General features: G+C 37.7%; 1 protein-coding gene across 1 annotated transcript; it reads right to left on the bottom strand.

Moving 5' to 3' along the window:
• Positions 1–867: 867 nt before the first annotated feature.
• On the bottom strand, positions 868–25,619 carry LOC135691381 (uncharacterized). Its single transcript, XM_089114306.1, has 19 exons — positions 24,868–25,619; positions 23,387–23,518; positions 20,944–21,053; positions 20,393–20,494; positions 17,797–17,916; positions 16,907–17,059; positions 15,828–15,950; positions 15,540–15,662; positions 14,561–14,683; positions 13,897–14,049; positions 12,544–12,666; positions 12,119–12,292; positions 11,399–11,587; positions 9,618–10,924; positions 9,207–9,345; positions 4,086–8,381; positions 3,565–3,729; positions 2,784–3,077; positions 868–2,232 (listed from the first exon to the last, which is right to left on the bottom strand). The coding sequence occupies exons 1-19, from the start codon at positions 24,954–24,956 to the stop codon at positions 2,018–2,020; spliced, it is 8,130 nt and encodes a 2,709-aa protein (XP_088970432.1). The 5' UTR covers positions 24,957–25,619; the 3' UTR covers positions 868–2,017.

Genomic DNA, 25,619 nt, shown 5'->3' with positions numbered 1-25,619 from the left:
AGGCAACTCGACGATTCTCAGAAAGCATTGATTGTTGATGTTTAGGAAACATTTGGAAGGGGAGGAGTCAAGCTAAAACACTTATGACAGAGGCTGGGGAAAAAGGAAAGAAAGGGTGGATTTTGGTTCAAAGTGTACATCGATGTGAAAAACAAGAAGCTGTTGTATTGATTAAGAGAATTTTACTTCCTGAACAGAAATGTGCATCTTCTTTATCTCGAGTATTTTCAGTAGGCCATGTTTACACATCCAAAATGCAAACAATGCAATGATACAAAATCTACCGAATTAATGCAAAAAATAGACAAATGATAGAAATGTAGAATATAAAAAGAGACGGTCAAAAATTTTCATCTCTGAAAAAGTCGGGGAGCTTCAGCCACCCCAAACACCCATGCGGCACCGTTCCTGAACAATAACACTTCTTGGAGAGTTTTTCGGTCAACTGTTGCTAAGCTGGAGATCTTTGAAAGGGCATTTCTATCACATGCAAGCAGCTCTTTGATTTTTTTAGCTTTGAGGCTAAAAATGCACCTAGATCTCCCTTTATCTCTTTGCTTTTTGGGAATCTTCTACAGACTAGAATTTCGAATTTCGGGAGAGGTTGGAATTACAAATTTCGCATTACCGTATTTCCTCTAATGAACACCGTCTTTTATTGAATGCCGCACCTTCAGCCAATTATTAAGAAAAAACGCCGCCCTCTGATAAACGCCATCCACTATTGAAAGCCGCATCTTGAAAAGCAGCGTTTATTAGAGGAAATACGGTAATGCGAAATTTGTAATTCCAACCTCTCCCGAAATTTGGCTTAAAATGTAGCTACAAAAGACATAGTCAAAGACAAAACAAATAGAAAATGTAATGTTATCGGTTAAGGCATTTATATATGAAAGAAAACTCAAGAAAAACACTAAAATCTGCCTTTGCAAGTGCTAAATCTTCAAAATACCAAATTAATTTCCATAAGCTCTGGAAAAGTTGCTAAAGTTAACAAAATACACTTAGTCCAAAACTTCGAAGTCCCTAAGCTACTGTGCCCTAAGCTACAAAAACAAATGGCTTGATTCTTGTTGTTCATTAAGAGCTTGCAAAGCTGTCTAAATGCAGATCGGGTGATAAAAAAGAAACGACGGTACATGAGTAGCAGTCATGAACTCGGCTTTTTTACGTTTGCCAGTTTTTTAATGCAAGTAAAATATTTGCGATAGCATCTGCCTTATTTCTGCATATGTTTTTTCATAATTGTGAAATTATTTTGAATTTTTAGGAAAGTAAAAGGTTTAATTACAAAACATATAAGAGATATCAAGATGTACAGCTCCAGTTGTGCGTTAATAGTATACTAATCTTCAACGCGAGATGATCAACACCCACCACGAATCTCGCTTTATTCTCTCCCATCCTCAGTGTGACATCTGATTGGCTGGGCGCTCCGCAGCAAAAGTCACGTGAGGGCAGTGCATGTTAAGCCTCTTGATTTGTCAATGCAGAAAAACTCTACATAATAAAATACAGACCAGAAGAACAGAGCGGAATGCATTGGTTTTTTGTGTTTCCTACAAGCTTGCCGTTCCTTATGCAAACTGGTCCATGAAATAATACGCCAAATATTGCAGAACCTACCAAACTCGCGATCCCTTTTTAGGGTTCATATACAATGCCCAAAAAATGACAATGACCACTATATATAATAATTATCTGCAGTTTTTATGAAATTTTATGTGTATTTTTGCAATCATTTTGCAAATGGTCATAAAGTAAAGGAAACATAAAAATCATCAATTTTCAAAACTTGCTACTTTTGCTACCATCTAGTCTCCCGTCTGAGTTTTATCTTAAACGCAAATTTGACTAAGCAACAAATGATTACCACAGTTTCATATAGTCCATTTAGAGCTAAGGACAAAAACACTTTGAGTAAAAATCTATATCTAAGTATGGATCATAAAGGCATACACAATCAATTAATTATTCTCACTCTGTAATCCACTTTGAAAATCTATACCAAGAAAATCTAGCATTCACTTAATGTCTTTTCAACACCGCATCTTTCATTTTCCATTATGACCGCAGATTTTACTTGACTATCGTACATCGGATTCCCAAAACTATAGCCAATGTGAATTTCATCGTGGGTGTCTGGAGTGTTGTCCTCAATCTCGTCATCGATGTACCAAGTTTTCATCTGCATATCGGCTTTGATTTGATTTGACACTCGTCGTCTCATCGCTTAAAGAAAATGGTATTCTTATTAAAAATTCATTCTCTCATTCTTATTCATTCTTTAATTTTCAGTCTATTCATCCAAAAGGAGTAGGAGATTTGTCGGCAAGTAAGCCAGACAAGTTATGCTTCGCCGGGTCCTTATCTAATTCAGCTCGTTGTAGCGTCTTTCAATTCCTCGACAGCCATCAGTGACAAATTTTCTATCCACCATTCCTCTTATCAAATTTGTCAACAAAACTCCCAGATCAGGCTAATGCTATCAGACTTCGTTTGAAAGACCTTGTTCGCTCTTGGAATCATACCGTATTGGCAATTTATTTACATATAGACGCTGGTGAATACGGCATGAAAAGGTACCTGTATAGTGAAAACAACCGAATCTGATAAGATATGCCTACCGATCAAGATTTCATAGATTGTGCACATTTAGAAGAAATTTGGTTCTCCCTTCAGATCATTTGATCCAAAATTTAAAATTTCAAAATTTCAAATTTCAAATTTCAAATTTCAAAAAATATGTTTGGACATCAAAATGAAGACACTCTTTTGCTTACCAATTATAATTATAATGACAACAGCAAGCAAAATAATTCCAGCAATAGTGAACCCAACAATAAGCAATATTGTTTTCTTATCCATTCCTTTTTCCAAACTTTCTACAGCCGACTTTGTCCCCTTAAATGCCACAGTTGTATACGTTGTTGAATCTTTCTTCGGCATGTCACTGAAGGTTTGTGATTCAACTGGCACTTTGGTTGCATCTTGGCTAGTTGTCGTCACAGGCAAGGCAGTCGTTGTCACAGGCAAGGCAGTCGTTGTCACAGGTAAGGCAGTTGTTGTCAGTTGGTCTAAAATAGAAATGAAACAACAATCTAAATGCCAGCAACCTGCTTTACAGAGCGCTGCAAAAACCTCGAAGTTCTCGCAACTCCTCCGATTTTTCTAAGCCTAAGGTTGAAAATACTCTCAAGCAAAAAACATTCAAGATCACAAAAATTGTAAATATCTAGAAGTTTTTTTTGGCGTGGTTCATAAATTGCAGAACTATGAAAAAGCAACAGTGTTCGAAGAAGTAAAAAAAAGTAATCGCAGGCAATATTGTCATCGCAGGCAATATTTTATCGATAAACTGATTTTGCACAATGAGATTTACCTTATGACGATTATAACTCAATAGACTTTCTGACAACTTCATTTTGCCACTTTTAAAGGTCTCTGGCCTTCTGACTGTAACTCTCCCCTTCCACGTGCTATTTGAGTAAATAATAACTTATATAATATAAAACAATAACAATATAATATTTTGTTTCATATAAGGAAATGCAAAGAATATACCTTTCAAAATGCAGTCACCGGGAGAAACCGAGCCTTTGGATCTGGTCGTATAATTAGCTTTGCAGGCAATGCATCCAAGCATCGCTTGTTCTGGTTGATATGTGCCGGTCTCACATGGCTGGCAGCCTACTCCAGGAACAAACGCTGTGCCTGCAGCGCATGACTCTAAAGAACAGGATCAAATCGTGACTTAGCATGGTGGGACAAAGCAAGACTAATTTGATTTGCAATCGTTCTAACTGTTTTGTCAACATCGTCCATTTTGGATGGCGATCATTCAAACGCACGAAAAGCATGATTTTGTAATAAATTGTTAAATAGAAAAAAGAGGTGAAACATTATATAGCAAAATAATAATTTAGGATTCTTTGTTTTTTTATATTTAGATTACATTTTACCAATTTCGAAACTAATCGAACAAATACTTGAGTATGCTTCTTTTCGACGATCATTCAGAATGGCACAGGAATCCGTTAAAGTGCACAAAAATTAGTAGATGATACTAATCATTGATAACCTACCACATATGAATCCATTTGAATGCATAGAAAAGCCGACTGGGCAAAGCGGCTCTAGCAGCGTGAACTGAACCGTATCTGCTTTTACAGATGTTTTGATTGCTCCAACTTCCAGTATTGAAGACATATTGCTGAAGTAATACTGCAACCAAAGGGGCAGAACTAGAAGACCTTTGCGTGCCATTACTACGTCCACTGAAATCGTTGTCCAGTCGGTATTTATGTCAAGCAATGGGTTAAGATCTGTAGCCAATACTGTTACAGAGACTTTTCCCTCCGTAGTCGTCTCCCTCAGCAGCCCAATGTTTCTCAGTCGAGACTTGGATACATTCAATGTCTTGGATAGAGCTTTAGTTAGGCTATGTTTGTCATACTCAGAAAGATAACTAGGTAGAACTGGCGTAGAGAAACTTCCCGATTTGCGTTTGATTGTGCTTTCACTTGAATTGGTAATTGCAGTATTTGTCATATTACCGTCAGAGGTAGCTTCATTTTCGCTAACCGTCGAGTTCGATTGCAGCCTATCCATTGAATCTTTTGTGACATTTTCAGCTTTTTGCATGCTGGCATTGTACGTTTGATTCAACGACTCTACCACAAATGATATTTCAACACTGAATTCAGCTATTTTTGACCTTTTTACGTGAACTATTGCATTACGACTTACTGCAAATCCTTGAGCATTTGATGCATTGCAATAGTAAAACCCGGACTGTTCTGGCCTCGTTGCATTCATCAAAAACAGCGTATTGTTTTGGTAGAGAGGCTTTGGCCTTTCTGTTTTATTGAAAGCCACGAAATACCACTCAACCATTGGTGCTGGGATTCCAGTAAAATTACATACCAATCTAATTATAGATTGTTCCTCTTTTATAGTAGTGTTAACGTCGACTGGGTGCTTTATAATACGGGGCTTCTCCTGGTAAACTACTTTGGCAATGCTGCTTACACTGCTGCCAAATTTATTTGAAACACGACAAAGGTATGAGCCAGAGACAGACATATTGACATTTTGATACTTGAGTACGTTGGTGTTTCCTTCTAGCAAAACCCGTCCATCTTTCTCCCAAGTATAGGTGACGTCATGCAAAGATACATCTATCTTTATCGACAGTTCGAAGTTTGATGCAGACGTGATGATAATCTCGTTTTGGAGGTTTTCTAAGATGATCGGCGGAGAATCGCAATAGATTTTTGCAACTTGAGACATCTCAATTGATTTTATCACCATGTTGGAGTAGGTCTTAGTCTCTTTAGCATCCATTTCGTCATTTTCAAAAAGAGCTTGAAAATATGGCTTCCATTTCGGTATTTCTCCCTTTGCTATTTTCGAAGCACTTGATGTGTCATAATTCGTCGCCTCGTTTATGGCCTTGATAGACGCTTGAACACAGTCAAGGGCGCCTGCGCAGTGAGAGAGGTTTTGATTGCTAGTGAAGAAATCGCATTTAGAAATTATACTTGCTCTTTTCGTTTCCCAAGAAAGCACTGTGCTGTTGAGTGGATTCGAGTCTTGAGTGGTATTTGAGTAAAGAGAGGCCAACCAGTCACTGGAGCATGAACTGCTGTTTTTATCGTGGCATACTGAAGTGTTTGCTAAAATGTCCTGTGTTGATCTGGTGAAGTTCTGTTTTGACAATTCTGCGTTATGAATGCTTAGGTTACTCTTTTCAAATTGATGAACACCGACGGTAAACATATTTGCAATCTCAAACAAATATAAAATGTTTCTCTCCATCAGTTTGCATTTGGTTTTGGTCGCATTGCGAAACATTTCATCCACAGATACACTTACTTCTGCATCTGAACCAACCGATCGTCTTCTGCGTGCTTTCAGATTTGGAATCAATTTAATAATTTCATTAACTGTTTCACTTATGCTGACATTCATCCGTTTAAAGTCTATTAAAGCTATAGCCAGAGAGTTGGGCCCATCTTTTCTCACGACATTCATCTGCAAGGCAATCATGTTTGTTGCCACAGTTCCTTTTGAAGTGACAAACTTGTAATGGCCATTTTGAACTGAAACTGGATGGCTACCGAGACGTTTTGTTAACTCTAGAATATGCATTTCTGTTGCCAGAATATGATTCAAATTTGCCAAGGACTTCACTGATAACAAATATGTATAATTAGAATTGAAGGCGATTGCTTTTGCAGCGAGAAAGCTTTGATGTACATTACGTCGTTCCTTGATCGCCATTCTTTGCTGCATTTCCAAATTCTCAATCAACAAGCTCAATCTTTCATAGTCCTCAAACAGGTCTCCAACACCTAATATATGCTTGATCTTCTCTTTAAGCACTCCTCTGAGCGATCGACAGTGATAATTACGTTGGACGCACTCCACATCCACCAAATTTTCGGAGCAATTTGAATAGCTAGAGCATTCGAAACCATCTTTGTAACCAAGCTTTTGCCGAATCACGACATCATCACACTGACGTTCCTTATAATCGATGACTTTTGTAACCTTTACTGACTCGTAATGTATGTAAAAATTTTCCCTGGGCACCATTGTTGTCTTACAAAGTTTTTCACAGCTGCCAAATGCACTGCCTATAACTCCGCCTACCAGCATTCCAACAATTCCCCAAGGACCAGGCAACAGGGCACCTATTTTTGCCCCCATTGCTCCTTCCTTTCCCCCTAGATACTCGAAAACCTTTTCTCCTCCTGTTTTTAGTACCTTCTCCAAAGCTTTTTTCGCAAGGAAACTAATGATACCTCTGCGCTTTCGTTTACCAAAAACCTTCTTGAAGAAGCCAGTTAAAGGTGGGCAGCGCGTCCAGCAGTTGTATTTTGGGAAGTAGTTTACGTAGGATCTTTCGGTGGAAACTTCTTGCATTTCAGTTCTTGTCAAATGTTTGGAAAGCAACATGCAGCTTTGGGTCGTTACATGCTCATACCTCTCTTCATAACAAATATTCGTCACCAAACCTGGAACACATTTCTTTAAACACACTTTTGGTGCACATTGCTCGATTGTCTTCGTGTAATTTTCAACAGCATTTTCATAATGTTTTAGCCTCGCATTTAAAGCCAGCTTGATGTTCTGGTATTGAGAATTCGTTCTATTTAATGCTGATTCAACTTGATTGGCCCTTTCTGCTTTTTTCTTGAATAATTCTTCTAACCTCTTCACATTGAGATCTGCTTTACTCTTGTGTTTCCTGGACGTATTCACCGCTTTTTCTAATATTTCCAATCTTTCAGACACATCTTGCGCTACCATATGAATCTTTGAGTGTAAAACTTTGTTTATATCTTCAATGATTATAGAATTGTTTGCCACGAAGCCTTTTATATTAAAAACTACCTCATCTCCACTTATCACATTTTTTATATCTGCAACAACTTGGACTGTTGTCAAGGAGCCATCTGGAAGTGTTGCTTTGGTTGAGAATTCAAGTTTGTTGTCTTTGAATATAACAGAAACATTAGTGCTGCGCCCAAAAATTTCCATGGATCCATTAAAAAACCCTGAGTATGTTTTTGTATTGTTTATCAGGATGACGATGTGATTGCCTTTTGGAATTTTCAAATGATTTCCAAGCATCGCGTCGGTTTCAAGTTTTCCTATGACCGCTGTCACGTTTTCATAATCTGGTGCAAGGTTAAAGCGCTCAGCTATCGTTTTTGACGGGATCTGATACAATATCTCAATGTGGCAGTTCTTGAAGCAAAGATGGGCCAAGCAAAGAGTTCCTTTAGAATACAGAGAGCAGGCCTCAATGGATCGCGAAACACGCGTTCGATTGAAGAGCTTTTTAAACCACTGTTCCATTTTGTCGACCGAAACATGAAAGGTTGTAAAAACCTTCTCGAAAATACGCTTTGATGCGAGAAAATCAACCATATTGCTGTGCTTCAAAACCAGGACTTGTAGTCGTCTGTCTACCCTTTCAAGCTGCCTCTTGAGTTCTGTAAGCGATTTAAGAGCCTCTTTGCCTCTCGTTTCATGACAATACCGAGACAAGCTCTCCGACGATGAGACTGCAAGGTACAAGTCTCTCAAAACATCATTGATTATCCTATGCAGCCCTGGGTACGCTGTAATTGCACCTTGAAGAGAAAGTCCAATTGATGCATTGAGCGAATGCATTTCACTGCGTATGTTGTCACTGTTGGTTAGATTCACGGCACCGAGGATCAAGCCACCGCTGACTTTAGCCCATATAATATACTTCATTTGGACATTCTTATCAAGCTTGACTCTTCCTGCCATCACATAGCGCGATGACCTACCAGAGACATTCTCAAGTTCGAGGACAACTTTTTGTTTTCCCATAACGTCATCTAGAAGAATAAAAATTGATAAAAGTTCAAAACGCAGAGAAACACGGGTGCTAGTAAAACCACTACACCAGCATAAAAGTGAAAAATCAGGACATAATGCTGCTGATGCATCTCAAGGTAAATTTTTTCATTTTGTTGAAAGCATATTATAAGCCTGAAATGTATTGTTTTGTATTAAAATTCTTGAAGAAAAAAATTGTAACATAGAGGTAAATTTTTGAAGAAAGATTGATTATGAGCTAACTAATTTATGGTTTCGTCATATCTACAAAATTTCTAATACGATCTCTTGTCACGACGTCTAACTTAACGAGCTAACTTAACTTTGACCACGAACAGCACAGTTGCATTAAAGTTTTTGGTACGCAAAATATTTGGTGCTACGCGTTCACACAAAACAGAAACTTTCCTTTGTTTGATGGTTTATTTTCTGACTCTTTTGCTTTATTTTCCTGCCAAAACTCAGTTATACTTTTTCACATGATGCCACAACTTTTTTTAACTTAGGCCAATACCTTTCCTGACCGTTCGAATACTTTTGGAAGGCTAGCGGGAGGTACTAATAAAATGAAAATACGATGCACTGTGAAAACAAAACAAAATCAAATTCAATTAGATTCTTTCAAATTAGCACCGAATCATTCAATCTGCATTGAAATATTAGACAGAATGCGACTTTAAGTCGTCAACGTATGAAAATCAATTAAGAGTTATTTTAGACATGCAAGTTAATCGCATCTTTATATAACAAGTATTTCCCTTTTTATCAGTAAATTTACGTTGCGTTTAAGTCAACAGGAAAATAACGAATAAATCAAATGGTACCCGTGGAATTAAATGTAACTGAGCCATTGCTGCTGAATGTTGTCCTCTCGATGTCACCCATAAAATTGTCATCGACATGCAAATCTATTTTTCCATTCGCTGACATCGATTTGATTGACTTAACTCCATCAACGAAAAACTAGAACCAATCAAATATGAAATGACATGAAAGCAATGCATTGGGAATTGCCGATTTAAACACATGGCAATTCTAAAAACGTTAGTTTCTTGACGAGGCTCTTTCTGAGTACAAAACAAGTTTGCTCAGAGAGAGGTCTATTTTGCTGTTAAAACAGTGGACAATTGAACCTACAACTAAAATCATACGGTGTACACAATTTTGGTAGATATAATTTAAAACAAACAAGGGATGGAAACGAATCCTTAAGCAAAAATAAATCAAAATCATACTTCAAATGCCTCATCCGTATCCATTAGCATATCGCCATTGAGTTTAAAGGCCATCTTGAATGTATTGGTAGATAGTACTGCAGAGTATTCTCCAAAGACACGGTAAATCTGCTTCTTGTCTTCAGCTGAAATGTGGATGCCTTTTATAAACCCTGCGAATCCTGTTAAAGATTCCCAAACAGCTGATTCGCTTGCTGAATCAGGGAAGCCAATTAAAGTCTCGTTGCCATTAATTGACTCAAAGATGCAAACAACATCATCTCTCTTCAAATCAATCTCCTCCTCTGCAATATGCAGCAAGACTCTCTGTGTCGTCAAGAATGCAAAATACTTTTTATTTTCGTCAATACCAAGCAGAACTTTGCTGCATTTAGTGAAAATCCTTTTGACTTCATTTCCAGAGTAAATGTTTGCAACGAGGTCTTTTGGGTCAAATATTTTAACGGATTTTTCCACAAAAACATTTAACAGGGATGGCGTTCGCCTGTTTACCCCTTCAGCTACGGTTTTGGCGAAAGAGTTCAGCTCAATAGCTTCAGCTAAATACTCATTAGAAGGATTTACAGAGATGCATTGTGGAATTCTGCTTTCATCTGACTCATTCATTTTTCTGATTCTTCTGTATTTGTTGACAAATTCATCAAAGTTATTGTTAGTCAAGCTTTCGATTGTAATTGTAGAGCCGACAAGTGAGGTAGGTAGACCGCTAGTGCCTTCTACGTCAATCAGGACCATGCCATCTGTTGATTCGCTGTTTGGTCGATGCTGCCACGGAGCCGTTGAATATAGAGTCAAGCCTGCCTTCCTTGTTCCATCAGTTCTTTTTTCAACCGAGCTCTGAGAATGACACCCCTTTGAAAGAATCCCTTCGTCGTTTATAATGTTTACTGCCATAGACTTATTTGTTTCTCGGAAAAATACTATGCTGTTCATCGGTGCATCAAATACACCCGCATTATCACCGTAAAGTTTGTAAGAAAGGACATAAGGTCCGGCAATTGTTGCTCGGACAGTGAAGTTTGCGGAATTTTTCGCTTGATTGAAGACTAGCTTTTTAGGATAAATCGAGAGGTTTTCGTCATAAGGTGCTAGCAGTATTCTCAGTTCAATATCAGGCTTGGCTTTAACAGTAAAACTGTAGTTTCTATTAACGTCCATTATTGGGAACAGAGGCAAAGTCACAATGCCTCTGTTACAATTTGACCCTTGGTATCCAGTTCGTTGGCAGTTGCACTGGTACGTCTTCAAACCAACTGCATTGCAGATTCCTCCGTGTTTGCAAGGATTTGGTGCACATATTGTGATTTCTGTCAAAAACAAATACGTATAAAATTTCTATCCTAGAGCAATAGGTTTAAGAGAAGTTACTTTAAAGGCTCAAAACGTTTACAAGAATCCTTGGTATGAACGCAATAATGTTCTTCTATCATCTCACAATCAAGCCTTAGGTTTCTTTTCCAATTTTGTAAAAACTACTAAACATATTAAATGCTCAACACCTTTGTCATTTAGCAAAATTGTTAGAATCTAATATTGTCTGAAAATATAACTGGAGAACAAAACAGTTAACAAGTCTTATTAGATTCTACTTTCATGTAACCTATCATTTTTTAATTTGTTCAAACGCGGTTATAAATGGCACAAATACTGCTTATTTCAATGTAATGCCAGTTCCTTATCACCTTTCAACATTTCAAATTCTACACGAATCTCATCTTGATATAGCTAAAATTCACTGTAAATTTTTTAATGAAATAAGCCAGAAAGAATTAATAGTGTACCTTTACACTCAGTCGCTTTGTTCAGCCAATACATCGTATTATTGGCAGTCGCTCTGCACGTCAGCTGAGTAGAACCGGTGGGGTAAAACCCTTGACTGCACTGAAGGGTACAGATCGCTTGGTAGTAGCTGAAACACGGCAGTTGAATGCCTCCATATGGTGGGGGTGCTATTGGCTCGCAGTTCTTCCCTATGAACAAAAAATTTAGATGCAAACTGTAGAGCGTTGCTAGGGAAAAAATTTTTCCATAAGTACTTTTTGACAGCCGATACAAAAAACACGAAAAAGGAAAATACCAATCTTGATGTAGCAGGTTTCAAAAGCACTGCTTTAAAGTGAGTGCCTTTAAAGCGAAAAGGAACAACATTAATTTGGTATACAAGAAATGGACCGGCACAAACACATTAGGGCCTTGCACAAAATGCCAAAAGGGCAACGTTTTCCAATGAACATGGCGTATTTAGACCGAGTAAGATTATGCAGCTTTTCAAATCAACATTTACAAAAATCTTCTTTTGGGATATGCCTTCCCAGTATTTAAAAGGTGTAAAGATGGCGCCTAGTGGGAGATAAGCTAACAAAATACAGTTACAAGGGCACAAGGGTAAGACTTTGACAGCCTGGGACGCCGTTATTTCCATCCCTGTTGTCAATAAGGAAATTTCGTATAGCATTAGCTTTGATATATCATTTAGAGCAAGTTTCAGTTAACAACCATACTTGTGCATATTGGCATAAATCCACTCCACGTGTGATTGGCTTGACAACGGCGTTCCGGCGATCCTCGAAGCTGAAAACCAGGCAGACATCGAAATCGACAGGTTTCGTTCGTTCTCCCGAAGAAGCACGTTCCTCTACCGTTCACTACAGGTGGATGACGGATGCAGGGAAGAGCTAAGAGGTAATAAATACTCGTGTGTATAGCATTGTTTACGCATTTGAAAAAGTATAGTATATCCAACAACTTAGCATTGAACTATTGTAGGATGAGTTTTTAAGGTTAGCTTTTGTAATTGTTGGTTCCTGTCAATAATCTCATTATTGCCTTTTCTTCAATATCAATTCAATTCAACTATTTCTCATACGATCAACCTAAAAATACTGGTAAATTTTCATAAAATGTGACACAGGAAATTGTGGCCTACCTTGGCAGGAGTATCCATCAGCATTCTCTTTGTACCCTGGCAAACATCGGCAATCATAACTTCCTACGGTATTTATGCATTTTTGATGGCATTTGTCACTTCCTTCGGCACATTCGTTTATATCTGGAACAAAATACCGTAAGATTTTCGAAAGGTGCATTTGAACGCATCATATACTATAACATTCTCCAGAACCCCATATTTCTGAACAACAAGACCGCATGGAAAAAACTTTCGAGACAGTTTTATTATAATATTTTATCATCTTTTTAATGGTTTCTGTAATGTTTTATGGTTATAATTATTATCATATATGTAAGACCCAGGCCCCCCGGAATCTAAGTTAGAGTTGAACACGAGGCAGACAACAAAATGGTGTACTATCTGCGTTCACTCTTCAATATCAGACAATGGCGACGAGGATGGGATCTATAACTCAATAGAAATTGGAGACAAGAACTTCAAAGATTTTTATCGAGTTATAGATCCCTTCCTCGTCGCCATTGTCGGATATTGAAGAGTTGAACACGAGGCAGACAACAAAATGGTGTACTATGTGCGTTCACTCTTCAATATCCGACAGTTTCCATTTAAATTCCCTAAAATATTTCAAAATAAACAGATCAGTCTTAGAATTTCCCATTGTTTAGGCCTATTGCCCTATCTGTTTGTCGGAACCAATGAGAACATTGCATCAGAAGAACATGCGCCTTCGGGCGAAGGCTCGCAGAAGAATGTCCTCCTCTTGGTCCATTACAGTATTTAACGTTAAAATAACTGCTGCTGCCCCTGCTTCACCGTTTCAACTTAAAACAATAATGAAAAACTACGTTTAAAGACAGTCACCTATCTTGAGTTTGATGGTGATGTGGGAATCATAGTTGGAATTACAAAACAATTCTAAGATTTGTTCGAACAACTTAACAGTCTCAACAACCAATACACTGAATGTAAATGTAATGTCATGACTGAACTGCAAACGACAAACACAATAAAAGAGAGAGATGAAAATATTAAGCATCTTTGGATCCTGTATCACTGCGTTTACTATAAATGAAATATATTGAATTAAGGCCGAGTGTTACAAGAATGGTCACGATAGCCCCTAATAATTTTACAAGACAAGGGAATTTCCTACAAAACATTCGAACTGACGACGGTGATAGTTGGGATAGGATTGTGACTCCCCCGTTCCATAAATGTTCATGTAAAACGAGTAGGGGCGTTATTTTCCAGATCAAGCTTCATATCTGGCCAAAAATACCAGATTTCTCAGTCAAGATATTTTTGAGACATCCCAAGAAAAAGCGTTAAAATACAACATAATTTTTGCAAATCACAAACTACATGTACCTTGGCATGTTTTACCATCCGTTGCTAGTCTGTATCCAGGATTGCAGCTACACTGGAAGGTTCCAATGGCGTTGTGACAGTTTTGTGTACACCCAGATATTGTAGTATTTAGACCACCACGAGTAAGATGATATTCCGTACATTCATTGATATCTAGAAAAAACACAAAGAGGAAATTAACAGTGATTATTTCAATAGATCTTGAAGAATTTGAAATAGTATATTAATTTTCTTTAACTTTAATAGCATCAGTTTAATAGAATTCACATTTGGAAAAATGTTTACAAATTACTTGGAGGGGAGACACTAGTTTCAGAGGTCGTATTTGTAAATAAGGGCAACTGAAAATTGGTCAGCTTTATCAAGTATCAATCTTTAATTTTATTTAAGGATAAATACACTGACATAAGGAATTTTGATAACAAGTTCCACTGCTAAAAATATAGCGGATCAGGCTTGAGGGACCACGATAATTCTTTACGTCAAAACAGTCGGACTAGAATGTTGTTTGGTGATTTAATATACTACCGAAGACATTTCACTGAAATCCAATAAAAATAGAACTACATGTAGATAGATTTGGAAAGGTTAATAAATATCTATTAAAATATTCTTTATTTAATCAAGTTGCATGTCATTTAGATAAGCTTTAAATCGAACTCACCACTACATGTCCTATTGTCGTGGTTTAGCTTATAACCAATTCTACAACTGCAATAGAAACCGCCACGGAAATTGTTGCAATTATGCTGGCATCCATGATAGTGCAGTCCACACTCGTCAACATCTAGAAATAAGAAATAACAACATTACGACATGACAGGTGACAAAAGGCATCGGTATCTAGTTTTTGCAATGCTTCAGTTTCTTAATATTCTGGAAATTTCAATACTCGTTGTTTCTTAAGACTTTTTTAATTATGATGTCATGAACGATGATTCGCTTCCGTTCTGATGCTGTATTTAGATGTGAGGAGTATATTTTTATCCCTTGTGTTACGGTTCTAGGCCAACAGGGCAATCATATTCTTGGATTTTACAAAATTCGTTGTTCTCAGTTTTATAACGAGTTAATAGTTTCTTAATTTTTATGCTTCGAGTACTGAAGGTTCTTAAATTTTTTCTGACTGTCCAGAACTATATTCTTATAGCCAGTTTCTAATAAAAAAATTCCTAAACCTGAATTGACTGAAAAATCAGCCATTAATTCAAGGAGAAGAGGTCGTACGTAAATATTACATTCACATTAGATCATTCCTGCATAATCCAGGCTCTCGTTTGATGACGTGGGATATCTTTTTCAAATAGATTCATTTTTGAAAGGCGAGTGGGAGCTTGGAGAGTTTCAAAAGCAAAAGCTAAACAATGGTCCTTGACGAAAATTTGAGGTATCAAGTTTAATCTTTAAGTCTTTGGTGTATTATGGCATATTACATCGGTTTCTCTTCTATGATCTGACCTGGTCCATAGATTTTTACACGATGGATGAAAAAAGCAACCAGAATTAAAGAATTATGAATAGAGGAATCAGCTTTTGAAGGTTAAATTGGTTAGGCTCACGATAAAAAACCTACCAATGACTTTGTTAAATTGATTTAAATGAAAGTTAAACAATTAAGTAAATTATTGAAAAGATATACCTACCTGAGCATGTTCGCCCATTGGGGTCGAGAGTATATCCTGATCGGCACTGGCAAGTGAAGCTACCCGGAGTGTTGATGCAGCTGTGGTCGCAGCCACCATTGTTGGTTGAACATTCATTTACGTCTGCAACCGTAAAAGTTGGACCAAATTAAAAAAGGCCAAATTCAAAGATCGAAGAATGCCAAGCTATAATTTACCAATAATTGAAGATTTAGTACATGAGAAGGAAGCCTTAATATTGAAAGATGAATATCCTTATGAGATATAAACCTAGTCTAAGACGCGTACCTGAACATGATCTTCCGTCGGTGTTGAGCTGGTATCCGCTGTGACAGGAGCATCTATGTGTTCCAGGATAGTTGCTGCAAGTATGAGAACACTGCCCGTTGTTTGCCATGCACTCGTTGACATCTACAGCATAAAAAGACAATGTTTGACGAAATATTCAAAGTTGTTGTTTTTAGGCCATTTTCTAAACTATATTTTTGAATGAATCAATAAAGATATGATTTTCCAAATGAAATTGAAAACGAAATAACATTTTGACAAAAGAAGCAAGTTTAATGAAGTTTTTAACATATGGAATTAACTTTCCATCTGTTTTTAACCTAATCACAATCCATCACTTGTTAGTATTAAGCCTGGTCTGTATCCAGAAGAGGAGCTAACTGGGACAGAGACGGTTCTGCAAAACTGAAACGGGGGGGGGGGGGGGGGCTAAGAATAAAATTTAATGACATGGGAGGGCCAACCATGGTTTGGTCCGACGCGCAAGAAATCTTTTTAAATTAATCCTTCTAAAATGGCTAAAAATGCATCTCCCAGACAAAAGTTTGAAAAATTATTGTACCGCTCAGAATAGCAGAAAAGACCACTTGACGATTCTAAGAAAAGCATAGATTATTGATTTTTAGGAAAGATTTAGGAGGGGAGGCTTCATGCGTTGGGGGTAAGAAAGAAAGTGTGACCTGTGGTTCAGAGTGCACATCGATGGAAATAACGAGAAGCTATTGTATTGATTCATGATTGAGAGAATTTTACTTCCTTAATTAAGATATCTTTTTTATCTCGAGTATTTTCAGTTGGCCATGTTTACAAATCCAAAATGCAAACATTGCAAAGATCCATAAAGTTCTCTACTGAATTGATGAAAATAATAAACAAATAAGAGAAATGCACCCAAATAAGTTAGTAAATAGAATCAAATAACAAAAAGCAGTATCTAAACAGTTTGTTCTATTTTATTTCATGCTCTGTTTTAAAAATAATATAAAAGACGTTCAAACAATTTTTATCTCTAAAAAAGGGGGGCTCTGCCAGTGGTGCCATGCCTGTTGGACCGACAGGCAAAAGCATTGAATTCTTACCGACACATCGCCCATGATGAAGTAACTGATAGCCAGCCGAGCAAGTACAACGATAACTTCCCAATGTATTGCTACAAGACGCAATGCATGATGGATTGTTCGGTTGGTCATCGCAGCTGCACAGTCGATGTGAAGTAGCACATTCGTTGACATCTGAAAACGAGCCAAATAAAATTTTGACACTAGAACTCAAAGAGCTATAAAGTTATTAGGCTAATAATTATGGGTGGCAAAACTGAATCTTTAAGGATTCACAACTCAAAGATTTCTTTACCAGAAGCAAACTCTTACTTAGAGATAAGAGGAATTTTCACGGTCACAACCCTTAACACTGTCACTGATCTCAAAAAAAAATTGGATCTAACAACTTATTGTTCTCCTACATCAGCACGAGAAAGCCGATGGAGTCTCTCCATCTTGAGACCTCTCGCGCCTAAAGCTTTGGGCTGCCATTTGTTAAAACGGCGCACACAAAGTGCTGCGCCTTAAATTGTGCATTAATAATTAAATTCTTAAATATTCTAAGATACAACTAGGAAAGGAAAATAAGTGATTAGTGGATTCTTCGGTACATAAACTTAATACCACGGCAAAAATGCTTAACGTCACTTACGAATGATGCAAGATTTTGTTTCAACGTTTACTTTGAATTTTGGTATGAAAAAGTAAGTTGAACTGAAACCAAGATAATTGCTCTCTAGTCTCATACAACACGGCGAGGTCTCAAGATGGACGCTGCAATGTTGAATCAATGCTGGCCTGGAGAAGCTCGATCCAGTCGTTTTTTGAGATCAGTGAACACTGTTAGCAAACCTGTTTGTTTTAAAATTACATTGCATACAAAGCCTCGTCTAAATTCTAGTAGCAAAATAAGATCCTGTAAGGGGTACCTTGACAACGTGTAGATCCAACAAGCGTGTACCCCCTGTTACATCCACATCTGTGTGTTCCGGGAAGGTTTGTGCATAGTTGCTGGCAGCCTCCATTTGAATTTGCACATTCGTTGATATCTAAAATTGAAAAAAGTTTCACAATCTCCAAAGTTCCAGACAGTTGATCCAAGAAATATTTTCGTGGAGGAGTTTTTGTCCTAATTTCTGCCAAAACAGACCTAGCAAATGGCTCTATCGTGCTTAATAGCCCCAAATGAGGGGTTTATCCCCTCCCCCAAATGTTTTTGTATTGGATATTATTTTGCATATTTATTGCAGAGTGAAAAACGTTGCGAAGAGAATTCAAGCTAAAGACTGAAACAAAGGCTTAGTCTCTATAGCCATGCATTTTAACAAAAACAAGTTCTAAATGCATATATACAGAATGTATAACCTGAGAAATGGCAAATCAACCACTTGAAGTTTGCTACCGGATTTCTATTATATTGACATGTTTCAAAAAGCAATGAGCAGAGACCAATTTGCAGTGATTTGACAAGAATAATGCTGGATACTTAAGTTGCCATTTCTCAGAAAATTTCTAGCAAATGTAGCTGATTTCCCGTATTCAGAGGTATTCCATGATGCTCTTTCAGTTTATCTGATCCGAATTCAAAAAGTCTGAAGATAGACGTCATCAGTGGCGAAGCTGGACTACCACGCAATGACATACCCAAAAGTATTTCAGTGATCTAAAGAGCACAAATAGCAATTGCATGGCACTGTATTACTTTTAACTAAAATGTATAAAAACTGCCTTTGTCTCCTTTGCCTCTCGCTGATACTCGATATTCATTTTCTTCCCAAGGTGTGATGGGGGTTACTGGCAACTTTTTTATTTTTGTTATTATTGTCCCAGATATCAGTGCACAGAATAATAAAGTTTGACAACAAACTTTTTCAAAAATTGAATCAAATTATTGCAACAATGGGACTAAAATACACCCGTAGACTCAGATTTCAAATATATAATAGTTGCAAGCACTACTTGTTCTGCACACATAAAAAAATAGAGTTTCATTCAAAAAAGAGGCAAAAGTTTTGCTTTAAAGGTAAACTTGACTGAATTAAATTTAATGATAAATTCATTTTCACATTACAATTGAAACAGAAGGATTAGAACATCTGCTAAAGAGGTACAGCCATGCAGCATTATTTAACTAGCCACAGGCAAAAAGCACTGAACAGTGAATACAGAAATGTTTTCTTTAATATTCTTGAGGTCAGTTTTTTCATCACATTTGCTACATATTATGAGGTATCCTCATTGCTAAGATGAAACTGACGTCTCCCAGGGACCAACGACGCAAGTGGATACTTACTTTGAGGTTATGGGTCAAGAGATAATGATAAGCTACACAACGTCTGAACATCATGACTCTTTTTAGGTGAACGAAAACTTGTCCAGCTACCGAAAAGATCCAATTGATTGATTCCGTATAGGCTAAGTCAAAGTAAGTAAATGATAAGCTCCCTCCACAGGCAGGAGGCAGTTTTCTCCTCCACAACTGTTTTACATGAAATTGGACTGGAGCACAGGGGCGGTGCCAAGAAGTTTCAAGTTGGTGGGAGGAGGGAGAGGGGTAGACCAAAAAAACCAACTTTTTGAAAACGCACTAAAACGCTTCACTCTATTAAATGCCTATGATTTTTTGGGGCACTTTTTCTGCTAGCATTACATTGGAAGGGTCGGCAAAGGGGTTGTCGGAGGTATATTTGAGAGAAGAGGGTTTTCTGTGAGCAAAGAGAGTAGAAAATTTTGCAACCGCGCCCTTCAGATTAGCTCAAAATACATTTCAGAATATTTCTTGCAGTAACTTGATTTAGTTTTCTTACTCGTTTAAAACGTTTTGCTATTTTTAAGGCATGCTTTTATTCAGGTTGATTAATTCCAGTCTTAATATGGAATTCATTACTTTATGAAGTCCCACAGACATCGGTCTAATTCCTAGAAACTAGGCAATAATAGGTTAAATAGCACTATTCTTTTCGTTTATTTATTTTCTTTTATTCTTTTTATCTTCTCAAAAACATGCTTGAGCAAAATATGGGGGGAGGGCTGAAGCCTCCCCTGGCGGCGCCCATGGAGCATTAACATGCACAACTCAGATCACTCTGCTATCACACCAACATCCACGAATGTCTTCAGTACTGACAAGAAGACCCTAATGATGCAGGGTGCAGGCAGTCATGCCTTGAGAAACGGGCAGCCTTGTGATATGTGTGCTGGAATTTTTAACTCAAATATTATCATTATTATGACAAGGTCTTGCACAACTAGCTATTGATGGGCACGACCAAAAACCAGATTTTGGGTACGACCAGTATGAAACCCTGTGGATGTCTATCTACGCTCTTGCAATGACTGCAGGCACCAAGGATTACAGATTCGAGTAGGATTAATAGAGGTGATCGATTCTACGACACATGATTATAAAGATTTGTAAATTCTATGCGGAATGAAAAAATATTTTTGCAAATATCTCGAAACTTTATGTTTTAGAACTATATTGATATATGCCTACAGCAAATATGCATGAGTTTTCTTACTCACCCACATTGCACCCCTGTGATGGGTTAGTCCATCCTGACTGACATGAGCATGTGTTTGGTCGAATGCAATGCCCATGAACACATCCGGGACTGTTGCATATGGCTAATAAGGAAAGAAAAAAATACATTAGATTGCGAAGGGACTTCTATAGATGTAGCAATTTTCTGCAAAAAGGAGGACTGGAAACAAATAAAACCACATAATCCTGGTTGAGTTAACCATACTGGTTAGACAGTAGATTTCAAAGGTGGATTTTAGCACACTGCACTCTGCTTTTGCAGTGATTTTAATATTTTGAGCCACTAATAAAATTACAGTATTATGGGGAATTTGGGAAAAGGCAGTTATCGAAATTATACCTTAGCAAAAATAACTTAAATTATAATCTAATGCATCAGCTCTGCTTGGATTCCATCGACAGAATTTCCAGAGGTTAGGTTCCTAAGCTAAATTTATATGAAAGTATGTTGATTATATCGATTATATCGATAATAGAATCGATTGAAATGCCATTATAAGTAGGCCTAAGAAATGTATTGTGTTTTGCTTACGGATTAGGCAGCTCGAGGATCCAGCTCCTTGTCGCCAACCCTGACAGCAGCGATAATAGGTATTATACCTGATTGTATAGCGCACTTCGTATCGGTATCGCCTCACCCATCTACAAAATTGAAAGTTTCTTTCAAATAACTTTTTTATAGTGATTCTTCTATCTTAACAAACAATCAAATGATCATTTTAAGACCGTATAGCATTTCTACAAATGACATCATGTGAATGATGACAACACTTCAACAAAGTTTTCGACAGGATCTTTGAAATGTTACTATTCCATCGTTTTAAGCACATCATTCAAAGAAAAGTGATACAAGAAAACCACTATAATACTTCTTACAGAATGTGGGCAATATATGTAGATTTCATGCTGTCATCAAAATAGCGGATCAACATGTCTTTAAACCTAATTCTTCGTCAAAAACATCAATCTTAGTGAAAAAAATATTATGAAATAAATTATGGCTTGATGAGGGAGTGTTTGGGGGGAGGGGTCAGGAAACCGTAGAACCAGGGGCGCCTGCACAAATTCAAGGCAGAAGGGCAAACAAGTTGGTGCTTAGGGCCAATGGAAGAATTTTTCCACTACCGTAATCGATTAAGTGTGAGGGGTTGGAGTTGGGGGGATGGGTGCAAAATAAATTATTGGCATGTTCCACCCATACAGCTAGGGTCTTTGCAAACAAAGATTCTAAACATGGGCACAAAACAATGTTGACAAAATTCTCCATGCAAGTGAGTGCGAAGAAGGCCTTATCATGAGTAGAATTTTTCGTTTTACGAAAATCATGGCAACTTTAAATGGGCTTGCTGTAAGACTTTGATTGTTTGCTTAGTCTCCATGGTTGCAGAATCAGTGCAAGTGTAAAATGAAAAGTAATAATCGCAAGAAAAAAACGTGAATCAAATAATTGTTTAGTTCAGCGTGATTTTATGTCAAGGCATAAACTAATCGTGACATCCTTTTTCTGTTGATGGACAAAAGAGTCAGTAGCTATCGTATAAGAAACGGTTGACTTTTTTTGTTATTGTCGTCTTCTGAGAAAGTATATTTCCATTATCAAAGACTGGCATACTTGTTTGAATCTCTAATGGGAATCAACATAGCAAGGCTTGTTATACTAGTCATCAAATATTGACAACAATTTTTTAATCTCTCCTTAGGAACGACTGTTTAAGGGTACTGCTTGCACCCTGCAGCCCCTCCCGGGTAGGCGCCCCTGCGTAGAACCGACTGAAATTTTCGCAAAATCCGTAAAACCGTGCATGATTTTTCTTAAAACCACAAAACCACGTGAAAATTAGCTAAAACTGAAAATAATGTAAGTTATAGTCAAATAGCACCTTGAACATGATCTTAGATAAATGTCATGTGCAGATTTTTCTCTCACGCATGTAAGTTGTAGAGTTCAGGATGCCAAACCCAAAAATAAAACTGGGTACGAAACTGAGTACAAACCGAAAGCAATGGGCTGACCAGGACTGCACTAACATTTTAGAGCCCCCGAGCCCAAACATAGACAAGGCCCCATTCAGCAAGTCCGAGCATTTTATTTGTAGAAGCCGAGATAAAAAAATTTACGAGTTATTGAAAAATTAATTGAAAGCTGAAATCTTTGTCTATGCAGCTACAAAAACCAAATTGATAAGTCAAACAAAAACATTTATTACTATGTATGCGAAAAATTAGAAATTTGCTGAACTATTGATAAGTATGCGTCCTGAACTCAAGGCTTTTAAGTCAGAAAATTTTCTCTGATGAGTGATTCCAGTTCGCTGGAAATGCGCTCTTTGAAGCAAATTTACGTTATGCGTGGCCCTTTCTTCTTGTCTGTAGAATCTTCCTCTGACAATTCTCTAGCCAGGAATATTCATCCAGAAAAAGGCCATCTTAATGGTACTCTATTGAGAATTTATGCGTAGAAGGCCCCCCCTCCCCCTCCTAGAATATCTCTTAGTAAACGTGTGCGAGGATGGCTCAGTTGTCAGAGGCGCTGAATACAGATCCAAGGGTTCGTGGTTCTAGTAGCCCCTGGCATGATTCAAGGGTTCGTGATTCTAGTAGTCCCTGGCAAACTTTCACCCAAAGTGAGGGGTGTCGCCAGCTCTCTGTAATTCCAGGCGTGGGAAGCACGAGGTGTGGTCACATCGAGAGGAAGCACCAGGACACTGCTCGATAAGCATAAGCTTCTCTGTGTCCTAAAACTACCTTCGGATGCTAGGTAGAAGATGACATTTTAGCAACTGGGGCAGATATCCTACCTGACTATGACATGGACATTTTTGTATTATCTGGTTGTTTCTGGTACAATAATTACAATGCTTAAACAAAAAATATATCAACAGACTAACACAAAAGTCATGAGGAAATCTGACACTTGCAGTGCGAGCGTTGCGAATGTCTGGACCCGCCTCTGTATTAAATAACTTTTTGTTCACCTGTAACGCGTGCATTTTTTCCAACACCAGAGGAAGTGGCTGCAACATGTTCTGTAGCTAGTGTAAGCACCATATGAGACCTGCACAGTGTATCGATGGGAATATGGCACTCGATAACTGCACACATTCGACCTGGAAAAAACTTGTACTTTAGCCAAATGATAGCAATAACTCGAAAACATAAATGTAACAATAGGCCATGGTGAAACTAATATGGAACTTTTTGAGTATCCAAAACCAGGTGGGTACTAGACCGTGAAAATAATAGAGAGCCTCAAACAAAAATGGGCAAAAGCTTTTGATAAAAAAGCTTTTGATCTTTTCTTTCAGTCATCCATCATTGATTTCTTTTTATTTCTGTCATCCCTGATTAATTTCTCTTTATTTCACTGGCTAAAATGATCAATCAATTTCAACATGTGTGAACCGGCGGCCTTCGGTATATAAACAGCGCAAAATGTTGAATCATTGATGATTTCAACTATCATTGTGCTTCAACCATTCGTAAACATCAAAAATGTGGCTGGAACAGACTTTCACTTTCAAGAAATGCGATGCACACGCACTGCACCAAAAGCGAAACTTTTCTGGGGAGTGGCAAAAAATGTCTTGTCATAAGAGGGATTAGCGGTCGATGCACAAACTTTATTTCCATAACTGGTGTGCAGACTCTCATCAGTGGCGTCGCCAGCCCGAAAAAACTAGTGTCTCGACTCGACAAAAGAAATTTCTTCGACCACTTCAGAGTCTTGGAAAACGTGGGAAACACCTTTTCTTAATTTTAAATGTTTAGAAAAGCAATTTTCTCAAGTAACATTTTTCGTAATGGGTGCTTTTATTCAAGAACAAAAATCGAAATTGATTTGGTCAACTCCCAATCCAGAAATTAGAAAATCGTCCTCTGGGAAAACCTAGGCTGGACGTGCCCACTTTGTGGCGACACTACTGCCACTATTGTAGAAAAAGGCATCACGGGGCAGAATGACTTGATTGATTTTGCGCGTCAGTCAGGTGAGAGTGCATTAAACATTACGTAGCTGCAAGCATATCTAAGTATTCCACCCAGGTTCTTGTACTTGTAATCTTTGCAAGGAATACGTTAGCAACATCGGTTATATTTGATATATATTATATCTAGCGTTGATAATTTAAATTAGTTGGTTTTAATCAGCTTGAGTATGCATAGCTAGAAATTGTACCAACTTTAAATAAAGAAAGAAAAAAAAGCCTGCAGATTCTAGGCTCGCAAGTCGCGGGCTGATAGCGTGCCACGCGTAGTAAACAAACTCACACCGTTTACCCTCCCAAACTTGGCTATATATATATATATGGCTTTGCCGATGCTCTCGTTTACTAGGTAGCAGTGTTTTAAATTAATAGGAAGACGTCAATATTATATCACTGGGGGCAGCTGAGCTGATAATTGCAACTTACATTCGCCAAAGTCACAGTGCCAAAGTATTTGAAGCTACACAACTTACCCATAAGCAGACAACGCGTCGATTTGTCTGGAAAACAAGACAATCAGAGCAACAGCCAACGTCGAACGAAGCAACACAGATTTCTTCATTTCTTAAACACAGCAATTCGAGTCACTGCATATACATTTCCAGTTTACTAAAAACAAAACTTTCTTGTATCTTGGTATGGTCTCCGTTAAAGATCTCCCACGGTATGAAGCTTTTTCTCCTCCTTAGCAGGTTTTTCCCCTCTTCAGAACCCTATTGTTCCGATTTGTTTTCTTGGAAATGACTATAGATGACGTCATCAATATTCCCGTACTGCCGACATCGATACGCGGCTGGAAACCGACCGAATCTAATCAGATCAATGAATATATGTTCACACTACTCCAGTGGCGATTCTAGACAAAAATTAAAGTGGGCTCCTAAAGGGGCGTGGTCCTATATTGTTCTGGCAACGGCCAAACTTTCGTCCAAAATTGGGCGACGCCCATTTTTGCTTCACAATTGCAAGAATTAGTTTTAACAAGAAAATATATTATTTCATCATGATTCCGAGGCGAGTAAGAAAAATAATTCTGTAAACCACAGCAGAAATTGTCATCATGAATTCTATAAGAAAGGTTTTGATTTCTTGTCAAACAGAGGACCTTAATAAATTCCTTTAGCTGGTTCAGCAGGACATAAGCTTACTGAGTGTTGCAAGATTTGAGTGAAATTCATGCAATAAATATAACCAAGTAATAAACAAACAAGACAAGTTTGCAAAT

The sequence above is a fragment of the Rhopilema esculentum genome, chromosome 4 (genome assembly GCF_057945365.1).
Source record: "Rhopilema esculentum isolate cy_ngs chromosome 4, ASM5794536v1, whole genome shotgun sequence".
NCBI classification, from domain to species: Eukaryota; Metazoa; Cnidaria; class Scyphozoa; order Rhizostomeae; family Rhizostomatidae; genus Rhopilema; species Rhopilema esculentum.
Note: the sequence above shows the minus strand (reverse complement) of the source record. Positions and strands in the feature narration are given on the sequence as shown.

What these genes read in the sequence shown, in the direction of transcription:
- LOC135691381 (XM_089114306.1), bottom strand. Translation starts at nt 24,956, where the DNA reads ATGAAGAAATCTGTGTTGCTTCGTTCGACGTTGGCTGTTGCTCTGATT. An exon ending in ATCACAGGGGTGCAATGTGG is followed by an intron (nt 17,917 to 20,392) that starts GTGAGTAAGAAA and finishes TTTCAATTTTAG; the next exon opens with ATATCAACGAATGTGCAAAT. An exon ending in AGTTACATTTAATTCCACGG is followed by an intron (nt 8,382 to 9,206) that starts GTACCATTTGAT and finishes TTATTCTTCTAG; the next exon opens with ATGACGTTATGGGAAAACAA.